At 42.0% G+C, this 21,262-nt stretch overlaps 1 protein-coding gene across 1 annotated transcript in view; it reads right to left on the bottom strand.

The window, feature by feature from the left end:
- Window positions 1-21,262, bottom strand: part of LOC149169784 (callose synthase 3-like) — a 392,932-nt gene that overhangs the window by 262,871 nt on the left and 108,799 nt on the right. Inside the window, exons 13-14 of the mRNA XM_089428814.1 lie at window positions 664-792; window positions 433-550 (exon numbers count right to left, since the gene is read on the bottom strand). Coding sequence (XP_089284940.1) covers window positions 433-550; window positions 664-792 — 247 coding nt within the window. The remainder of the gene's footprint in view (window positions 1-432; window positions 551-663; window positions 793-21,262) is intronic.

Raw genomic sequence — 21,262 nt, 5'->3', positions numbered from 1 at the left:
TGTTTTTTAATAAAAGAATAATTTTTCAGCAAAAAACCTTGTAAATTCTAAAAGTAGATCACATCCGGTTACTATAGAGCACAAAAGGCATGTCAAGTATATATGGTAGTTATTTTAATAAGGCAGTGCCGTTGAATATTTAATCTGGCATTTCCAAAGCCTGACAATATTGAAGGCATTCATAGAAAACATAAAATAAAATTGTGAAAAATGTATCAAGAAACATTGAAAAATATGCAATTTTTAAATTTTTGGGATAGTTTGAGCACTCTCGGTGTTTTGTGAAATAAGGATATAAAGCTCTTACAGAAAAAATTAAATCCTAGAGATGAGAGAAACAAATACAACAATAAGTACTTTTTCTGTGGCTTCTAATTTCTTTCTTAAATAGGCAGAAGTGACTGCTACTAAGCGAAGACGAATAATATGTACCTTGCAAGAACTTGAGTATAGAAGACGTTATAAAGACACTCAGAACCTCTTTAAAGACAGAGCCATTGAATATTTCAGTTGGTGAGCCTGTACCATGCCATGATATAATTATCATTGCCTGAAAATCCAAGGAAAGATTACAATTTCAGTATTAGCTAAATCAATGTGAAAATTGTGGAAGGTAACATCCTGGATTGCTTTCACATAAAAATATAAGAATTTCAACTCTACCTGTAGAGCCAATATAAAAAATGTCCACATCCTATCGAAACTTCTAAAAATATGCCAGAACGATCGACTTTCAACAAAATTTGTCTTTGCCATCCATTTTTTTCGGTGCCCCTGCCTCTGTGCAGTCTCCTAGAGAAGATAAAACAAAATAATCATAGACCACTCACAAAAAATGTAAGGGTATGTGATAGAACACGTCTAAGATCACTTCTATGAACATACCAAACTCATGTTTCCAGCCATGCATTCATACATGCAGGCAAGTTTTTGTAACATTATTCATGTATGTAGACCAGCACGAACATATGGACATTAGGCATGTGATAATGCAAAGAAAACTACTAAAATATAAACTCACTATGTCCTGTCTCTCTATATTGCAGAAAATAAAGACAAGTGCATAACTACTAATAAAGGTTAACAATTAATAGTAAGCTTTGATTTGACTACTGGATCGAGCAGTCAACAATGAGCTACGACATTTGAAAACTGAGATTGACTACTGTCTATATTTGTATGACAGCTATTAAACAATGAACTATGATCTATGAAACTGAATCAACATTCAAACAATCAGCATTAAGGATTCATCTCTAACAAAATATTGTTAATATCTGAACAGTAGACATCGGGCATTAACATGTAGCTGTGAAAGACAATAATAGGCTTTGAACAATGAGCATTAAATGATATGCTTAGAGGATTGAGCATTTCATCATCACATAGATCCCCTGCCCACCAAAGCCTTTGATGATATCAAAGTTCATACCAACAGCATTCTTCAGACACAGCAGACACCACCTCATACAGTAAGCATTTACTAGGACTATGGGAAGCTGGTGAATATATTATTCTTAACAGATCACATTGTCTCCCCAACTCAGGATACTATATTTGTTATCCACATGCAGGCCACGACTCACACTAGTGTCGTTGATTATTTCTGTGTAGATCACACTAGTGTGTTCCATATTATTATGGATTCTTCTTCTTTGAAACACGATGCTCAAAGATATGTTCTCCAAGGGAGGTTAGTATGCAATGTGCCTAGTAAGACATTACAGGAAAGTGGTGATCAACCAGAAAACTACACCCTCATGGCGATCAACAAACCTCCAATGCATCCAAATCCAGTGCTGCAGGAACTGTACCCTGCCACACACTAGTCCCTGGAACCATGCACCATGGGGAACCGCACTTTGTGATGGATTTGCACGGTTCCTGGAATTTTGTAACTGCTATTTGAGGAATCGTGCTTCCCACACACTCCCAAGTGTGAAAATTTCTAAACTGAAATTCTATCACTGCAGCAAATGATTTATTTCACCTACTTATTATTCTCAATAAGTTATTTACGAACATTCAGCAAATATTAAAATAAATTCTACTGCAGTTATCACACAATTACCCAAAGAAAAAATACATGCACAAGAATCAATCACATCGACACAGTTATTTTTCGACAATTGTCCCTAGAAAAACCCAATGCAAGAAAACTGATGCAGCGGATGAGGGCTTTATTAATCTTCAGCAGCAATTGCTTTTACAAGGAATGACTTTTACAGAGAAACTAAAAGAAAACACCTAAGACTTTCCCTCTGAGACTATCTGACACTTTGCAGACCCTACTCCCACTTCTGCGTCACCCCTGCGTCACTCTGATTGACCCAATGTGGCTCTGAGTGGCTCTATATCCCTCTGCGTCAACCTGCGTAGGCCCTGCGTCTCTCCTCTGGACTGTGTCTCTCTTTGTGCATTGTCTTCCACTACCCCTGCATCACCTCCTCCTCGGTCTCTGCTTGTTGTTGAAGTCCTCCTCTTCCTCCACCCTGCAACTCCCTCTGAAATCGATCACCTCTTCCTTGAGAATCGAATTTCCTTGAGATACTGAGTATCTGTCGATGTGTCTCCAGATGAGCCTCAAGTCTTCTCTTATACTTTTCATGTGGATGAATCAACGGTCGAAATTAAGTCACTAATCAACAGCTAAGATTAAAACAAACTTGATCCTCGTTTCTTAGAAGCTTCTCATCCTTATCTTTATTAATACCCATTAATATTTTTGTTTTCCTAAGTTTAGACTTAAGAACCCAAAAAAATATTATTTATTTTAATAACTCCTCATCCAGATGGAATTTCTCAAAGCGATTTCTGGGTCTTGGATATGTCATGTGCCTTCGCCTCTCCTCCAAATTTCAAGGCTAGAGCACATTTGATGCTACCACAAATCAACACTCCCTCTTAGCAAGGAATGTGCTCTAGTAATGCTCCATCACTGAAACATCACACTGATCCTCTGCACCGGTACCTATGTTGATGCTTGGCTTGTTGCCTTACATCATATACAATGTTGCTTCCTGTATTGTTGCCCATGACACTGCCATTGCCACTACTACATCTGTACTGCAGCTCCCTCTCAATTTGCTGCATCATGCTGCCCATAGCACTGCCACTGCTAATTGTTGCACTGCAACTTCTGATACTTATCCATTATTGAAATGGATTCTTTACCATCCCCATCTTCTCCCTAAAATGAAAAAACTTTGTTCTTCCTAGAGCCTTGGTGAGGATGTCTGCCACCTGTTCTCCTGTAGGACTGTACCTCAACTATATTGCCCCTCGTTGGACATAGTGTCTGACAAAGTGACACCTGATATCAATGTGCTTCGACCGATCGTGAAATGCTGGATTCTAAGAGAGCTTGATGTAACTCTGATTATCACACATGATCCTAGTCGCCTCTATCCTTCTCCTGAATAGAGTCACAAGCAATTTCCTAAGCCATATGGCTTCACACAAAGTTGTGATAGCTGCCATATATTATGCTTCAGCTGAGCTCAGAGCCACGGATTTTTGTTTCCTACTGCACCAGGAGGTCATTCCTGATCCAATGTTGAAACAGTACCTAGTTGTACTTTTCCGATCTACTGAACTTCTAGCCCAATCTGCATCAATGAACCCACTCAGCCTAATATCATTGCCTCTGGTGTACAATAGTCCATGCTCGATTATTCCTTGTATATACCTAAGAACATGTTTGGCTGCTGCCCAGTGCGCCCTCTTAGGTTCTACCATGAACTGACTGAGGGTGTTGACAGCGTAACAAATGTCTGGCATGGTATTGACCAGATACATCAGTGACCCTATGAGTTGTCTGTACAAGGTGGGATCAACATCCTTATCTTCTGATGCATCAACCTTCTTCCAGTTCGTGATCATTGGAGTAGCCATAGGTCTACAGTCCTGCATCCTGAATCTCTTCAAGATTTTTGTAGCATATCTCCCTTGTCCCAGGAAGATCTCACCCTTCTGCTGCCAAACTTCCAACCCTAGAAAATAATGCATCTGTCCCAAATCCTTCATGTCGAATTATATGGCTAGGTTCTTCTTGCAGTCTTTGATGATCCTGGATGGTCCTGTCAGGAAGAGATCATCCACATATAACACTAGGATTAAAGGCTCATTCTCTACAACTAGAAAGAAGAGATTAGGGTCTGCGCATCACTCTTGACGAACCCTAGCTTTTGCAAGTAGCCATCAATTCGATCGTACCATGCCCTAGGTGCATGTTTCAACCCATACAAGGCTTTCTTTAATCTGCATACATGAGATTTTTTCTCATGTGTCTCAAAACCTTCTGGTTGTTCGATGTACACTTCCTCTTCTATTACCCCGTTCAAGAATGTCATCTTGACATCCATCCGATGGATCTCCCACCCCATCTGCGCTGCAAGAGATATCACAGTCCTAATAGAAGTATAACTGGCTACTAGGGCGAAGGTTTCTTCATAGTTTATCATTTCCTTCTGAGCATGCCCCTTAGCCCTATATGTACCCCAATGTTGGTGGCATTGATTGTTGAACTCCTTTGTCATGGCCTTAGCAAAAATGCACCCTTCACTCAAGTCAGAACCATTGATCAAGCATGTTAAGTTTTTTCTACCATATTTTAAGGCTTGGATTAGGCAGTTTGATCAAAATTGAGCAATGTTGACTAACGTCCCTAGATAATCGAGGTAGAGGCAAAGGCTAGATAAGAGGAAAAGAATCTCGATTCTAGATGGTTGATGCTCAAATAATTAATCATTAATGTACTATGAATGTCATTTCTATCTTGATTTATGTGCAAGAATGATTGCTTTGATATATTCAGCAACTAAAGTATGCATACTTTGATATATTCTGCAACTAATTTGGCATTCTGGTTGTTTTTTTAATATAAATGCAATAATATATATATATAATAGATGCTTTTGGGACACTTCGCTTCCAAGGAGTTTTGGAAAATTACGCTTTCAATGCTTGGCTTCCAAAAAACACACCCACTTTGTCCCTGCTTAGTGCAACATTGTCCAAAAATCACATTGTCTAGCTAACTATTATGTGGTTCCAACATATCGTATGCGCTTTCACGCAATAATCAAATAAGACAAGGATCCATGAACAAGAGAACTCAATCATAATTCACAAAAGCTTTCAAAATCCCTGGACAAAAACAACAAAGTAAAACAATCACAAGAATCATAATTCACAAAAGCTTTCAAAATCCCTGGACAAAAACAACAAAGTAAAACAATCACAAGATTCACAACCTCCCATCACATACCTCACACTTGACAATAAGAAGAGTCGTTGTCCCAAGATACAAAAGATGAGTAATAGCATTAATAGAAGATGTACAAACATAAACTTTTATCCCACACTCTTAGCCCAATAACTAAGGCTCGTGATGCATGTTACCTTCAACACCTACACTCGAAGGTATTCAAGTCCTAAAATGAAATGCAGAACTAGACACACTTAGGAAGGTTGCCCACATTCATTACAACAACTCATCCTCACACTTTAGGCCGGTTCCTTTTACAACACAAAGGGAGAAATCTTACAAATAAATGGATGATGGATTATCAAAACTAATGTCTATCCAATCAGGTAATAAAATCAATATCAAAGAGTAAGAGGGTTTGAACATTAAATATTATGGAGATGTAATTGAACCACTCACTAATGTGCCATAGTCCAAAAAATATTTTCAGATTATGCAAGAACAAGTGAGAGCCCTTATACAAGATGCACCATTACAATTATAAAATAACAGCCAAGAATATTGTGCAATCAATGAACAAAATGGAGCAACCAAAATATGAAACCCTAGATGAAGTAAGCATAGTAGGACAACCTTCTTATTGAACAAGCAACGACAATGATTCCAATCAAATTTACCACAAGATCAAGAGAACCTGAAGGTGCCACACCTAATCTTTCACCTTACCTAGGGCAGCCATGAAAAACAGACTAAACAGCCATAAACAGAAAATTACAACAACAAATATCCTTAAATAATTCCAATTTACAACAAGGATTAGGGGGTGTTACCCCTAATTCTACCAAGGGTACTTATAGCCATATTTTCTTTTTGGCAACACCACTGTACAACTATAGAATGCAAGTTTAAAGTTGTGTAGGCCATGTGATGGTTATAACTTATGTATTATGGTACTAGGCTTAATATAGTCGACCATGCCCCATCCCTCTAGTACACGCCTTCAATTCCTTTCATCCTTAATAGGATTGGATGACGCGGGGTGTGTTACCCCTTTTTCTATTGATTTGGGGTAGCATCGAATGTGCTCTAGCCACGAAATTGGGCGGACAGGTTGGGGCACATGAGATCTCCAATACCCAAAAAGGGTTTGGGAAGATTCTAAATAGATCAGAAGATATTAAAATAATTAATATTTTTAATGGAGTCCCTAAGTCTAAACTTAGGGAAAATAAAATATTAATGTATATTAATATGAATTTGTGTTAGAATGGTCCAAAAGACATGGATCAAGCTAGATCTAATCTTAGCCGTTGATTAGGGACTTAATCTCGGTCGTTGATATGTCAACAAGAAAAGTAAAAGAGGAGGGTTGAGGGTCACTTGGAGAATACAACAGAGTGATCGGTCATTCTATTCTCTAGAGCGGGGTTTGCTAAGAGAGATAGAATTAGTGATCGGGAGATGTAGCTGAGGGGCATTTGAGTATAGAGAGACAGAGAGGCAGAGATAGTGTCAAGAGAGCAGCGAAGTAGCCAAGGAGAGTGACGCAGAGCAAGCAAGGGCTCATGCACGCAGAGGCAGCCGAGAGTTGCGCAGAGCCTCAAAGAGGCCAGCGTTGCTGACGCAGAGTGCCAAAGGGCTAATGCAGGGCTGACGCAGACCCATCCAGGGTGACACAAGGCCAGCGTGAGGCAGAGAGGGGCTGATGCAGTCCAGAGAGAGATTGACGCTGGGGTTTCTGGGGTAGATTGGTGCTGAGTAGCTGCCGAAAGGATTATTTGAGGTTTCAGCCAGGAGATTTGTTAGAAACTGAGACGTATTACTGCCAAGGAAATTCTCTGTTGGGTAGGCCAGTTTCGGCACCCAGATTGTACTCTGACATTGCTTAATAAGAAAACCCTCGGATAGGTTCACTGTTTTTCCCACATTGGGTTTTTCCGAGGACATTAGTCCAAAAATAATGGTGTCATATGGTGTGTTTGTTTTTGTTTCTTTTAGTTGCTGATCTGTAATATGTTGAGCATGCACTAGTGTTTATTTTCAGCATTTACAATGTAAATAACTTGTTAAGGAAAATAACAAGTAGGTAGGAATAAATCAGATAAACTGCATGGAGGGTTTCTAACTAAGTAAACTTAGAAACTTCAACATGGTATCAAAGGGTCATTGCAGATCACAGAAGGACTAATGGACATCAGCCGAGCGGAGCAATAGCAGCTGAAAACTGATATCTCAAGGTGACAGAAGTGTTTCTAGCAGAGTAGCAACAAGGAAGGGTGACGCAATGCCTGCGTCATCAAGGGTGAGCCAAGAAGAGGCAGCGCAGAAGCTAAGGAGGCATAGGGAGCCTCACGTAGAGCCACGCAGCAGTTGGGAAGGCTGACGCAGTTGGCTGAGGAGGTCAGGTTGCTGGTGTCGGGATTGCGCAGAACCTAGGAACTCTCACCTTCAGGTTGTTGGGCTTTAGAAGGCTATGGGAATATTGCAGAGTGGAGTTGGTGAGGTACTATAATCAGAATAGTACCTGACAGAGCAAGGCCAGAGGAGTTGCTACCAAGGGTTTCTAGCCGAGGAACCCGGATCAGTGGTGCAGTCACACAAGACGATCAGAGTAGGGGGCATCTCGACAGTGGCAGAAGGATTTCCAGGAGGGAAATCAGGACTAAGAGGAAGTCCAGAAGAGAACTTCCAGACGGAAAGTAGGAACTCAAAGGAGTCGAACAGACAACTTTCAGGAGGGAAGTAGAGGAGCATCATGGCACTACACGGAGTAAGAGACCAACACATTGTACAGGAAGCTCACTGGATCGTTGATGTACTTAATCAACACATTGCCTGACATATGTTTTGCAGTGAACCACTTGAGCCAGTTCATGATGGAGCCTACTAGAGTTCATTGGGTTGCTACCAAACATATCATGAGGTATCTTAAAGGCAAGATAGGTTATGGATTATGGTACAAACAAGTTGATGGATGAGGCTTGAGGGCTTCACAAATGCAGATTGGGCAGGGAGCTCTGTTGATTTGGGGTAGCATCGGATGTGCTCTATCCACTAAATTTGGTGGAGAGGTTGGGGCACATGAGATCTCCAATACCCAGAAAGGGTTTGGGCAAATTCTAAACAAATCAGGAGATATTAAAAAAATTAATATTTTTAATGGAGTCCCTAAGTCTAAACTTAGGGAAACTAAAATATTAATGTGTATTAATATGAATCTGTGTTAAAATGGTCCAAAAGACATGGATCAAGCCAGATCTAATCTTAGTCGTTGATTAGGGACTTAATTTCGATCGTTGATATGTCAACAGGAAAAGTATAAGAGGAGGCTTGAGGGTCACTTGGAGAATACACTAGAGCGGGGTTTGCTAAGAGAGATAGAATTAGTGATCGGGAGATGCAGTTGAGGGGCATTTGAGTACTAAGAGAAAGAGAGGTAGAGATAGTGTCAGGAGAGCAGCACAGTAGCCAAGGAGAGTGACGCAGAGCCAGCCAGGGCTAATGAAGGGCCACGCAGAGGCAGTCGGGAGCTATGCAAAGCCTCAGAGAGGCCAGCGTTGCTGACACAGGGCCTCCCAGGGTTGACGCAGACCCATCCAGGGTGACGTAGGGCCAGTGTAAGGCAGAGAGGGGCTGATACAGTCCAGAGAGAGGCTGACACTGGGGTTTTTGGGGCAGATTGGTGCTGAGTAGCTGCCGGAAGGATTATCCAGGGTTTCAGCCAGGAGATTTGTCAAAAACTGATAGGTATTACTGCCAAGGAAATTCTCTGTTGGGTAGGCCAGTTTCGGCACCCAGATTGTACTCTGATATTGGTTAATAAGAAAACCCTCAGATAGCTACACCGGTTTTCCCACATCGGGTTTTTACGGGGACACTAGTCCAAAAATAATGGTGTCATATGTTGTGTTTGTTTCTGTTTCTTTTAGTTGTTGATCTGTAATATGTTGAGCATGCACTAGTGTTTATTTTCAGTATTTACATTGTAAATAACTTGTTAAGGAAAATAACAAGTAGGTAGGAATAAATCAGATAAAGTGCATGGAGGGTTTCTAACTAGGTAAACTTAGAAACTTCAACATGGTATCAGAGGGTGATTGCAGATCACAGGATGACTAAAGGACATCAGCCGAACGAAGCAATAGCAGCTGAAAACAGTTGTCCAGAGGTGGCAGAAGTTGTTTTTAGTAGAGCAGCAACAAGGAAGGGTGACGCAGTGCCTACGTCATCAATGGTGAGCCAAGAAGAGGCATTGCAGAAGCTAAGGAGGCAAAGGGAGCCTCACGTAGAGCCACGTAGCAGGTAGGAAGGCTGACACAGTTGACTGAGGAGGCCGGGTTGCTCGTGCCGAAATTGCACAAAGCGTAGGAGCTCTCACCTTCAGGTTGCTAGGGTTTAGAAGGCTGCGGCAATATTGTAGAGTGGAGCTGGTGAGGTACTATAGTCAAAACAGTACCTGACAGAGCAACGCCAGAGGAGTTGCTATCCAGGGTTTTTAGCCGAGGATCCTGGATCAGTGGTGCGGTCGCACAAGACGATCAGAGTAGGGGGCGTCTCGACAGCGGCAGAAGGATTTCCAGGAGGGAAATCAGGACTCAGAGGGAGTCTAGAAGAGAACTTCCAGACGGGAAGTAGGGACTCAGAGGAGTCGAACAGACAACTTTCAAGAGGGTAGTATAGGAGCATCATGGCACTACACGGAGTAAGAGACCAGGATAGACTGGACGGAGCATCGAACTTTGCAGTTTGGAAGGCCAAAATCTTATCCGTACTTGACAAGAATCGTGCCAAAAACTTCGCCTTAAAGGTAGTAGCTATTCCAGTCGACCCCAATGATAATGACAGGTACAAGGAGGCGAAGGCGAGGGCCAAGAGCATTCTCCTTGACAGCGTCAAGGATCATGTAGTACCACACATAGCCGAGAAGGAAACGACATTTGAGATGTGGGAGGCTCTCAAGAAGCTATACCAGCATACTTCTGTGCAAAGAAGAATGTTGCTTGAGAATTAGTTGAGGTCGTATCAGATGAAGAAGGGAGAACTGATTGACACCTTCCTTAGAGGACTAAATGAGATCCGAGATCAGTTGACTGCAATAGGGGTGACATCGGATCAGAAGTTGATGGTGAGGACAGCCCTGAATGCTATCTCAGAAGACTGGGAAGTATTTGTCCAAAGTATACTGGGCAGAGAGAAACTTCCACCTTGGGACAAGATGTGGGCAGCTCTTCGCCAGGAAGAGATCAGACGACAGTCGAAGACGGGTAGCAGTAGCATGGGGATCAAAGTCAGGCAGGAGGAGGAAGATGTGGCCCTAGCATCTGAGGGAAAGCAGGAGAAGCGGAAGAAGAAAGATCTCTCCAAGATCAAGTGCTTCCACTGTGGGGAGTTGGGTCATTATGCGACCTAGTGTCCAAGAAATAGGAGTAAGGGAGAGTCTTTTGAGACTAAGGCAGCGCCAACACGGGCAGAGAAGGAAGTTTTGACAAACGATGACTGTGCCATGAGTGCACACGCTCCACTTGAGCAGAAGTGGTCAGACATCGAGCTGTAGTCAGGCAGACTACAGGCGATGAGGGGCAGGATCCTCGAGGTACCCAGCGTCTTGGATTGGACCTTGCTATGGGAGCCCCAAAGAGGAGTAGAAGGATTGGTTGAGTCGAGTAGAGACGGATGCGGATGGAGCAGCAGAGAGAGCTATGGTGCAGGAGTCCCGAGATAGTGCGAGGCTAGCAGGCTGCAGCAGTGCGAGAGGCACAGGAGTGTTGCACCAGTGCAGGATGGCACAGAGAGGTGTGCAACGGTGCGAGATGCAGGGAGTTGTTGCAGCAACGCAAAAGTCAGACATGGAGCACTTGTTACCGGCAAAGGGAGCTTCAACATCAGCGGGTGTCTCTAGCCCAACAGGAGGTCAGATTGGGAGATTAGTTACTTACTTCTCAGTAACTGGGTTGTAGTGCAACAATGGGAAGCGCGATGCAACGTGATGAGAGGAGGTGCAATGCGGATGCAGTGCAAGGAGAAAGGACCAGCAGCAGCACAAATGTAGAGGGAGTTGTCGTACAAATGCAGCAGTGGCAGTGGCAAGACCATGGGTAGCAGTACAAGATGCAGCAGTGCAGAGGATGTTGGGCAGGAAGGCTTAGCATCAGCACAGGTACCGATGCCAGATGATCAAATTAATACTCAGTGAGGAGTATTGCTACAGCACAGTCCTCGCTAAGAGGGAGTGTTGATTTGGGGTAACACGGATGTGCTCTAGCCCACTGTTTTACAACCCGCTCGTTTCGACTCCGACTCGGCCGAGTCGAACCGAGTCATTACCCTGAACATTGACCCGGCCAGCTACCCGGCTCGGTTGACCGAGTCACATATGACTCGGCCGAGTCATCCAATGACTCGGCCGAGTCATATGTGACTCGGTCAACCCGGCCGGGTCCGTTATGACTCGGCCGAGTCAATGTGTCTACGGCTGGGCAGCGTAAAAGTTGAAAAAAAATCACTTTTTTTGTAATTTTTGAGAAAGTTAAATGCAGTTGATGGATTCCAAAGGGTAATAGTAATTTGTTTAATGCTTTTGGGGTCCATTTCCCCCTCCCAAACCCTATTTAAGACACCCAAATGCTCTCATTCACTCACAGCAGTCTTATGCATTTGAGTGAGAGTCTTCTTTGAGAGTTAGTGAGCAGTTCTTGAGCTTGTTTTGGAGCAGCAGTGAGGAGTCTTGGAGGAGCATTGTAGCTGGAGTGAGGAGCTTCTTGGGCAGCCAATTGGAGCAGCATTGAGGAGCTGATCTTGGAGCAAGCTTGAGGAGGCAGTTGGAGCTTCTTGGGCAGCCAATTGGAGCAGCATTGTAGCTGGAGTGAGGAGCTTCTTGGGCAGCCAATTGGAGCAGCATTGAGGAGCTGATCTTGGAGCAAGCTTGAGGAGGCAGTTTGTGCCTGGAGGTATTTTTTTCCACCTCTATAAATCTGTTTTTGCTTAGTAAATCTTAGGTGCATATCAAGAAAGCTTAGAGAGTGTTTTTTGTCAAATAAATGAACATTGAATCAATTTTTTTTTTTTCATTTTAAAATTGTTTTCCTATTCAAAAAATGGCACCTAGAGCAAAAGATCCTGCTTGGGCATATGTTGAAATGGTTGATAATCAGATGCATTGCAAGTTTTGCCATAGGAAAATTAAGGAAGGTCCTGGGGGGATTAATAGGCTGAAACAACACTTGGCAGGGATTAGAGGCCAAATTACCGCATGTACCTCTGATGAAATTGATGAGATTAGAAAGAATTTGTTGGCCAGCTTTGACAAATTTAAAGAAGATAAGGCTAGGCAAAAAGAAATACAGGCTGAAATTGGGAGGAAGAGGGAGATACAAAGAATGATGGCTACCAACCCCCACTATGATTTTGAGGGTTCTTCCTCTATCCCTCAAACTGAGGCATCCAACCCTTTCCGTTATGTTCCTCCCTCTTTTGGTTCTGTTCAAGATAAGGGAAAGGGTAGAATGAAGGGTGATGTGACTATCAAAAGTTATTTCACTCCCTCCTCTCCATCAGATGCACATGGTCCTGAAGTTAGTAAAGGTCAAATTCAGCCCACTTTAGATGACCATTGGAAGAAAGAATTGAGGGAGACTGCTTGTGACTACATAGCTAGATGGTGGTATGATGCTGATATCCCCTTTAATGCTGCTCGTTCACCATATTATGAGCCTATGTTTGATGCCATACATGCTGCTGGAAAAGGCTTCAAAGGCCCTACTATGCAAGAGCTAAGGGGGTTTCGTTTGCAGAAAGAAATTCAATCCATTAATGAGTATTTGCAAGAGTTCAGGGACTCATGGGCAAGAACAGGGTGTACCATCATGTCAGATGGATGGACTGATCAAAGAAACCGTACCATCATAAACTTTCTTGTCTTCTGCCCACAGGGAACCATGTTTTTAAAATCAGTTGATGCATCTAATAAGGTAAAAGATGGCCACTTGTTGTTTCAGCTATTGGATGAGGTTATTGAGGATGTGGGGGTGGCTAATGTTGTTCAAATCATCACAGACAATGCCTCTAACTATGTTCTTGCTGGTAAACTGTTAGAGGAAAAACACAAGACCATCTTTTGGACCCCATGCGCTGCACATTGCATAGACCTCATGCTTGAGGATATTGGAAAATTAGATTGGGTCAGAAACACTGTAGATAATGCCAAAAGCATAACAAAATTTATCTACAATCATACACTGGTTTTGAGTCTCATGAGGAAACACACTGGAGGCAAGGATATTATTAGGCCTGCCATCATTAGATTTGCTACACATTTTTTGACATTGCAATCTATGCTTTCCCAACATAGAAACTTGCAAAAGATGTTTTCCAGTGATGAATGGAATCAAAGCAATTGGTCTAACAAACCAGAAGGCAAAGAATTGAAAAGGAAAGTCCATGATGAAACTTTTTGGAGAAAGGCAGCAGAGATTGTGAAGCTTGCTGAGCCACTAGTTAAGGTGTTGCGGTTGGTGGATGGGGAAAGGTTGGCTATGGGCTTCATTTATGAGGCTATGGATCAAGCAAAGGAGCAAATAAAGACAGCATACAAGGATAGAGTGGCAAAGTATGGGCCCATTTGGGCAATCATTGATGAAAGATGGAACAATCAACTCCATCGCCCTATACATGCAACTGGGTATTTTTTGAACCCACGGTATCATTATAAAGCTAAGGAGTCAGGAGCTTTGAGGGGGGAGGTCAGAGATGGACTGGTTGATTGCATTGAACGCATGATCCCATCGGAGTCTAATCAGCTGGAGATACATCAACAGGTCACATCCTTCAGCAATGCAACAGGTACCTTTGGGAAGAACCTAGCAAAGATTGCAAGAGAAGCAGATGAGCCAGGTAAACAAAAATTTCAATTTTCAATTTCTTAATGGTTTTACAGTTTTACTTTTTTTATTAAAGACTAAAGTTTGTTAAATCATTTATAATTTGAAAGTTAGATATAATTTGTAATTTTGTTGAGCTTCAGCCTTCATCTAACTCATAATTCATTACACTCCTATGTTTTTTGCAGCACAATGGTGGGAGGCCTTTGGTGGCCAGTGCCCTCAATTGCAAAAGTTTGCAATTCGTATTTTGAGTCAAACTTGCAGTGCATCTGGGTGTGAGCGCAATTGGTCTGTCTTTGAGAGGATTCACACAAAGAAGAGAAACCGTTTGGAGCAAAAACGGTTGAATGATCTAGTTTTTGTCCAATACAACCTTCGGCTCAGACGGAACCAATTGCTGAACAAAAGACCTGATTCAGATCCCATTGTGTTGGAAGACATTGATCCAACATCAGATTGGGTAGTGGAGAGTCGTCAACCAGAGTTTGATCCTGATGAGGATCTTGATGAACTTGAACTGGAACATCCACTTCAGCCTGTTCAGTTGAATGCAGATCCCAATCCACCAGCCTCAGTCTCACAGCCAGCAAGGAGTAGGACTCCAGTTGTAGGTGCTTCCTCTGCTCAGCCACGACAGAAGCGCAGCCGCATATCTACTCTATCTCAGCTTGCATCTGCTGCACAGCCTGCTAGTGGTACTGGCACCCCTTTTACAGTTGCAGTTGGAGACGATGATGATGAGGAGGAGCCATGGGGCCCCTTGTCTGCCGACTCTGACTCTGATGATGATGATCCAGAGATTGGTCGAGATGATCTTGGCTCCTCTGGCAGTAGCTACTAGCCAGTAGTACTAGTATTGGAGTCTGGTCACCATCACAGTTTACTTTTGTTGTAGAGGCCATTTCTAGCCTCCTTGGTTATTTTTATTTTGTTTTGAGTCTTTGATCATGTATGACAGTTGACTATGTAGTATGTATTGCCATTGGGTACCATTTTGATATAATGGATTGGTTCATGAGCCTACTTTGATCATATGTTGTCTTCCATCTATATTATAATGTTGTGTGCTTGGAAACATGAATGAAAATCTTTAAAATTATGTTTAAAATATTTAAAATTATGTTTTTTTATAAAAAAAATAAATATTTAATGTATTTTTTACAACGACCGAGTCACTGAAATCGAGCCGGCCGAGTCATTACCGAGTCAGAGTCGGAGTCGGAGTCGATCCTCGGCCGAGTCGGAGTCGGAGTCGATCCTCGGCCGAGTCGGAGTCGGAGTCGGAGTCGTAAAACATTGCTCTAGCCACGAAATTTGGTGGAGAGGTTGGGGCACATGAGATCTCCAATACCCAGAAAGAGTTTGGGCAGATTCTAAACATAGGAGATATTAAAATAATTAATATTTTTAATGGAGTCCATAAGTCTAAACTTAGGGAAAATAAAATATTAATGTGCATTAATATGAATCTGTGTTAGAATGGTCCAAAAGACATGGATCAAGCCAGATCTAATCTTAGCCGTTGATTAGGGACTTAATCTCGGCCATTGATATGTCAACAGAAAAGTATAAGAGGAGGCTTGAGGGTCACTTGGAGAATACACCAGAGTGATCAGTCATTCTATTCTCTAGAACGGGGTTGCTAAGAGAGATAGAATTAGTGATCGGAAGATGCAGCTAAGGGGCATTTGAGTATAGAGAGACAGAGAGGCAGAGATAGTGTCGGGAGAGCAGTGCAGTAGCCAAGGAGAGTGACATAGAGCCAGCCAGGGCTCATGCAGGGCCACGCAGAAGCAACCAGGAGTTGCGCTAAGCCTCAGAGAGGCCAGCGTTGCTGATGTAGAGGGCCAGAGCGCTAACACAGGGCCTCCCAGGGTTGACGCAGACCCATCCTGGGTGACGCAGGGCTAGTGCGAGGTAGAGAGTCTTGACGCAGTATAGAGAGAGGCTGATGCTGGGGTTTTTGGGGCAGATTGGTGCTGAGTAGCGGCAAGAAGGATTATCTGGGGTTTCAGCCAGGAGATTTGTCAGAAACTGAGAGGTATTACTGCCAAGGAAATTCTTTGTTGGGAAGGCCAGTTTCGGCACCCAGATTGTACTCTGATATTGCTTAATAAGAAAACCCTCAAAGAGCTGCACTCATTTTCCCACATTGGGTTTTTCCGAGGACATTAGTCCAAAAATAATGGTGTCATATGGTGTGTTTGTTTATGTTTCTTTTAGTTGTTGATCTGTAATATGTTGAGCATGCACTAGTGTTTAATTTCAGTATTTACATTGTAAATAACTTGTTAAGGAAAATAACAAGCAGGTAGGAATAAATCAAATAAAGTGCATGGAGGGTTTCTAACTAAGTAAACTTAGAAACTTCAACACTTTCAGCAAGGGTACTCCAAAACTTCAAGGCCACACCATATAAACCCAAAGGATGTGCCTTAAACCTTTGTAAGGCCATGTGGGTGCATGTTATCTTGTGAAAGTGACTCATAAATCCCCGTTGATGTGCACGCTCATGGCTACTCCTGATGTTGTTTGTTTCGTGATATGTTTGCCTCTATTGAATCGTTGACCTCCCCCTGATGGGTGGTAACTCCCTACCTTGACAGGTATCCTTATACCTTGGTATGGTGTTGCGAGTATCATACATTAGGCATTAATAGGACTCATGGTTTAAGGGAGCACTTCCGTCAATAAAGCCTTGTAAGGGTAATCATCATATGTACTTTTCCCTAACATTATCCCTTATGATCCTAGTGCACCCCCTTACCCACATGTGCCATGTTCCTTATGTATTTTGCACTTCCCTTTGGCCTTAGCTATCCATCCTGATAGTATCACAGTTCCCAATGCATTTGCCTCCTAAGGCATCATACTACGTCTTATGATCACTTTAAATTGAGATGACACGATATCTCACATTATTCACCCTTCTCTCATAATGAAATATTATATCACAATGTGCATTTATTTTGTAGTCTTCTACTTCCCAACTATCTCATCCGATTGTGCTCTCCTTAGAGATTTAGGCAATAGCCCTTCCTATAACCCTCATGCTGACATCATTCATTACTTTGCACTTGGGGAAGTTATTCTTATCGGGGACTCCAATGCCCATACCAAGACCCAACATGTCTACATGGAAGGTCAAAGGACGCTTTCTAGTTGCAGGAGATCAGGCAGCCTTAAATTGGCTTGCCTAAGTTATTAGATAATGCATAGGTTATCAAACTATGTCCTAGACAACCAAGCTATGCTTCATTATTGTCAACTCTCTACTACCCAAAACATATCACCAAGCACATCCTCCTCTCCTTTTCCCTTCATTCTAACCCTCCCCCATGTACCATCCTATACATTATGGATGAGGACTAAGATGTCTACATTGTCCGCCTTCACGTGTTACTTACCCCCCATTCCAACATCGCTACCTCTATAGTGACACGGGAGGTTCCTTCTAAACTTTCTTCTAGTACAAGGACCGCAAATGTTTAGCACTCTTCATCGCGAAGATTTCAACCATAGGTATTAGCTCCTACATACCATGCCCCACACTAGGATGACTAGGCCGATTACCTCATACTTCCCTGTCATTTCGTCAAATCAGAGCAACAAATGGCACGCAAAGTTCCAAAGTGCACCAAATAGTTGAATGGTGAGGCCCTCAATTTCTCCTCAACCTCCCGCACCAAGAGACCACCCAATATTACTAAGACTGGTTTGGAGGGGTCACTTCATACACCAGACGCATTCTCAAAGCATTAGAGAGATCAACTCTAGCTGGATCCAATGTAGAGAACCTCTCACCTTTCAAACTACCTCCCAAATCCAGAGTAGCAACCAAAGGTCCATTCAAAGTTTCCTTCTTTCAACCTCAAATGCTAGGAGAAACCCTCATTCATACACCCTCCCTTGGATTCTGCAACTAAGCTCCCCGATGATCCTATACGACTCTAACAACAAGTTAATGCCCAATTCACCCCCTAGCAGACGCATTCTCAAAGCATTAGAGAGATCAACTCTAGCTGCATCCAATGTAGAGAACCTCTCACCTTTCAAATTACCTCCCAAATCCAGAGTAGCAACCAAAGGTCCATTCAAAGTTTCCTTCTTTCAACCTCAAATGCTAGGAGAAACCCTCATTCATACACCCTCCCTTGGATTCTGCAACTAAGCTCCTCGATGATCCTATAAGACTCTAACAACAAGTTAATGCCCAATTCACCCCCTAGCAGACGCATTCTCAAAGCATTAGAGAGATCAACTCTAGCTGGATCCAATGTAGAGAACCTCTCACCTTGCAAATTACCTCCCAAATCCAGAGTAGCAACCAAAGGTCCATTCAAAGTTTCCTTCTTTCAACCTCAAATGCTAGGAGAAACCCTCATTCATACACCCTCCCTTGGATTCTGCAACTAAGCTCCCCGATGATCCTATAAGACTCTAACAACAAGTTAATGCCCAATTCACCCCTAGCCCTCAACCATAGACTCAAGAGACCTTGACATCATTAGCATTATTGCTCTCTCTCTCTCCCTCTCTCTCTCGACGAGTTCTTGAGTTGGGTTGTCCACCTTTCTAGTCTTGGACAAACTCATTCAATATTTTGTACCATCATACCTCTATCATGGTTTTATACATGTGTTTTGATGTTGTGTATGTTTCTTTTTGTATTATTATTGACATTTTATAGCAGTTGCACTAGCACTTCTACATTATATTCATATTGGTTGTAGTCTTTAGCCCCATTGACCTACTTTTGTGGCCATTTGTCAACCATTCTAATGATAGTGTCAACCATCCATTGCATACATTTCCAACAAAAGAATCCAATGCATCGAGCACATGCATTTGAATTGCTCTAGGAAAAGATAGAAAGCAAATGAAAGTTGGCTCTCAATGGTTTAATTCAGTTCAAGTAACTAGATTAATGTTTTGTATGGGTTAGTCTTCTGCGAATTTGACCAAAGTGATCGTACCTTATTTACATTTACTTGTTAGCAATATTAATCTTATATGCATTGAATGTTGTGAGTGAACTTGACATTTCAGTGAAACTTGACCACATCTGTTGACTTGTTGAATACCCTTTGCAAACTAAGCCAAATTTGTTCAAATTTTCAAGGAGTTTTATCATCACGTTCAAGATTTATCTAAATTTGAACCCTATCTTTCAAATCTAGCAAACCTTGTGACTTAGTTGGGATCCATATAAAGTCATAAATGTATTGGGGTTATTTTTGCATCAACACATTCAACCAGGGAATGGTTGTCTCCTTCATAATCTCTTCAATTTCATACTCCATTTTGCTAACAATGTGGTCCCTTTAGCCTCCACCCTTAACAGTCTATCGTAATGTCATCAAAACTGAACTAGTCATTAGACTTATCGACCCCATAAAAAAAATCGAATTGTAACTGGAAAAAACCAATTGACCAAAAAAAAATCTAAATATTCAAATTTTGAAAGAAAACATATATATTCATATGCATCCATATGAACCCAAACCATCATATAGAAACATGCAAAGTTTCTCACGTATATAGCAAGGACGTATATAACCAAAATAGCATTGAATGCAATCCATCTCTAAAACAAAAACACATCACTAATGGGGGCTCTAAATGGCTGCTAGAGTCCAAAAAATCATGCTATGACAAATAACTATGTATCATCAAAATCATCACCTATAATGGGAACCCTTGTTGAGAAATGTAACTAATATCGGTCTTCATAATTGTGTTTGAATCATGATGTAATTGTCAAAAAGAAAGAAAAGAAAATTTATTGTAAACAAAAATTATTTATAGCCATGGGTTTCATGCTTTATTTAATGTGTTTCTAGGTCAAATCTTTATTTATTTTATTGAAGGCTTCTAAGGTTTGTGTCATAAGTCCTTGTCCATGTCGTCATACAATAGACCCTTCTTGGGCTTTGTATGTCAAGAAAGAAATTTATTTTTGAGTCAAAATTGTATTTTATGCCTCCTCCACAAAGTCGGTCTGCCCTCCAGTCAAGTCAGCCTCATTGAAGGAATTCAACCTCATAGAAAGAATATAAAAGTAGTGCCATTCGACCCATTTGAGCATCCACCCAATCAACAAGTTCGATCTGCAATCTGAAGTGAAGAAAGTGTGAAATACGTAGAAAAGGAGAAACCCTAGCGAAGGAGAAGAAGACATCTATCAAAGCAAAAGGAAGCCAAAATTCTCTCTTATCCGCCACACGTGCTAATTTCTGGGTTGTTGTAGGAGGGCCAAAATTTTGTTGCAGGGGGACGAAATCTAGGTTTGTTGCAGTGTTCAAGAAGGCTAACTCTTGTTGGCTACAAGTTGATCTTGATCATCATGGAAGAATCATATTGTGTAATATTCATAATAGAAATATTAAGTGATGACAGCTATAAAATGCTCACATGCAACCAAAAATCAAAACACAACATAAATATCAGCACACCAACAATTTACTCCAAAGAAGCTGAGTCGTTTTATTATATGTTACGGTAGGAGTACAATGAGTAAGAACAAGTGCACCTGGGCTTGCCAAAGGCAAGCTAGACAAATCCCAGGTTAGAAAACAAGGTGCCTGAATGTTGGAAAGTGACTCCTCTAGGCTCTGTGTTGCCCCGGAAATTTCCACTGATGGATGGAGAGTGACCACTATTTGAGGCCTCTAGGTTGCTCAGAAAATTCCACAAAATTAATCTTGGCCTCTCCTCAATAAACCCATAAAAACCCAGAAAGGGTTGGGCCTAGTTCCAACCTTCCAAATTTACCCCCAATTAGAGTGACCTCCTCCACCAACTGGGAAATTCGTATCATCCAGAAATCTACTACAAATTCCCTCCAAAGGTTGTTGATCGACCCCTCCAAGGATTCTCTTTATGCCCCCTAGCACAACACACCCTCGACTCCGGTCTATCCTCCACAATGAATGTTGTTCCTCTAGTGACCACTTTTGTGCATGTCGAGGAAGAGAATTTTGGCCTGAACTACTGCCATCAAATCAACCTATAGGTCACCTGCAAAAATGTTGTCAAATACTCAGGAAATGAGCCTTTAATTCCATGAAGCAAACTCTACCCTATAGCTCTCTCCTTCGACAAGTGCGTGCTCTTTTCCTGTGCCTAGTCGACTCCAGAATAGCTCGAATTCCCTTGTAGAATCCCTCTGTTA

This window comes from Pinus tabuliformis, chromosome 4_2, assembly GCF_031772625.1.
Source record: "Pinus tabuliformis cultivar Carrire ecotype Pingquan chromosome 4_2, CPIR1, whole genome shotgun sequence".
Taxonomy (NCBI): Eukaryota; Viridiplantae; Streptophyta; class Pinopsida; order Pinales; family Pinaceae; genus Pinus; species Pinus tabuliformis.
Note: the sequence above shows the minus strand (reverse complement) of the source record. Positions and strands in the feature narration are given on the sequence as shown.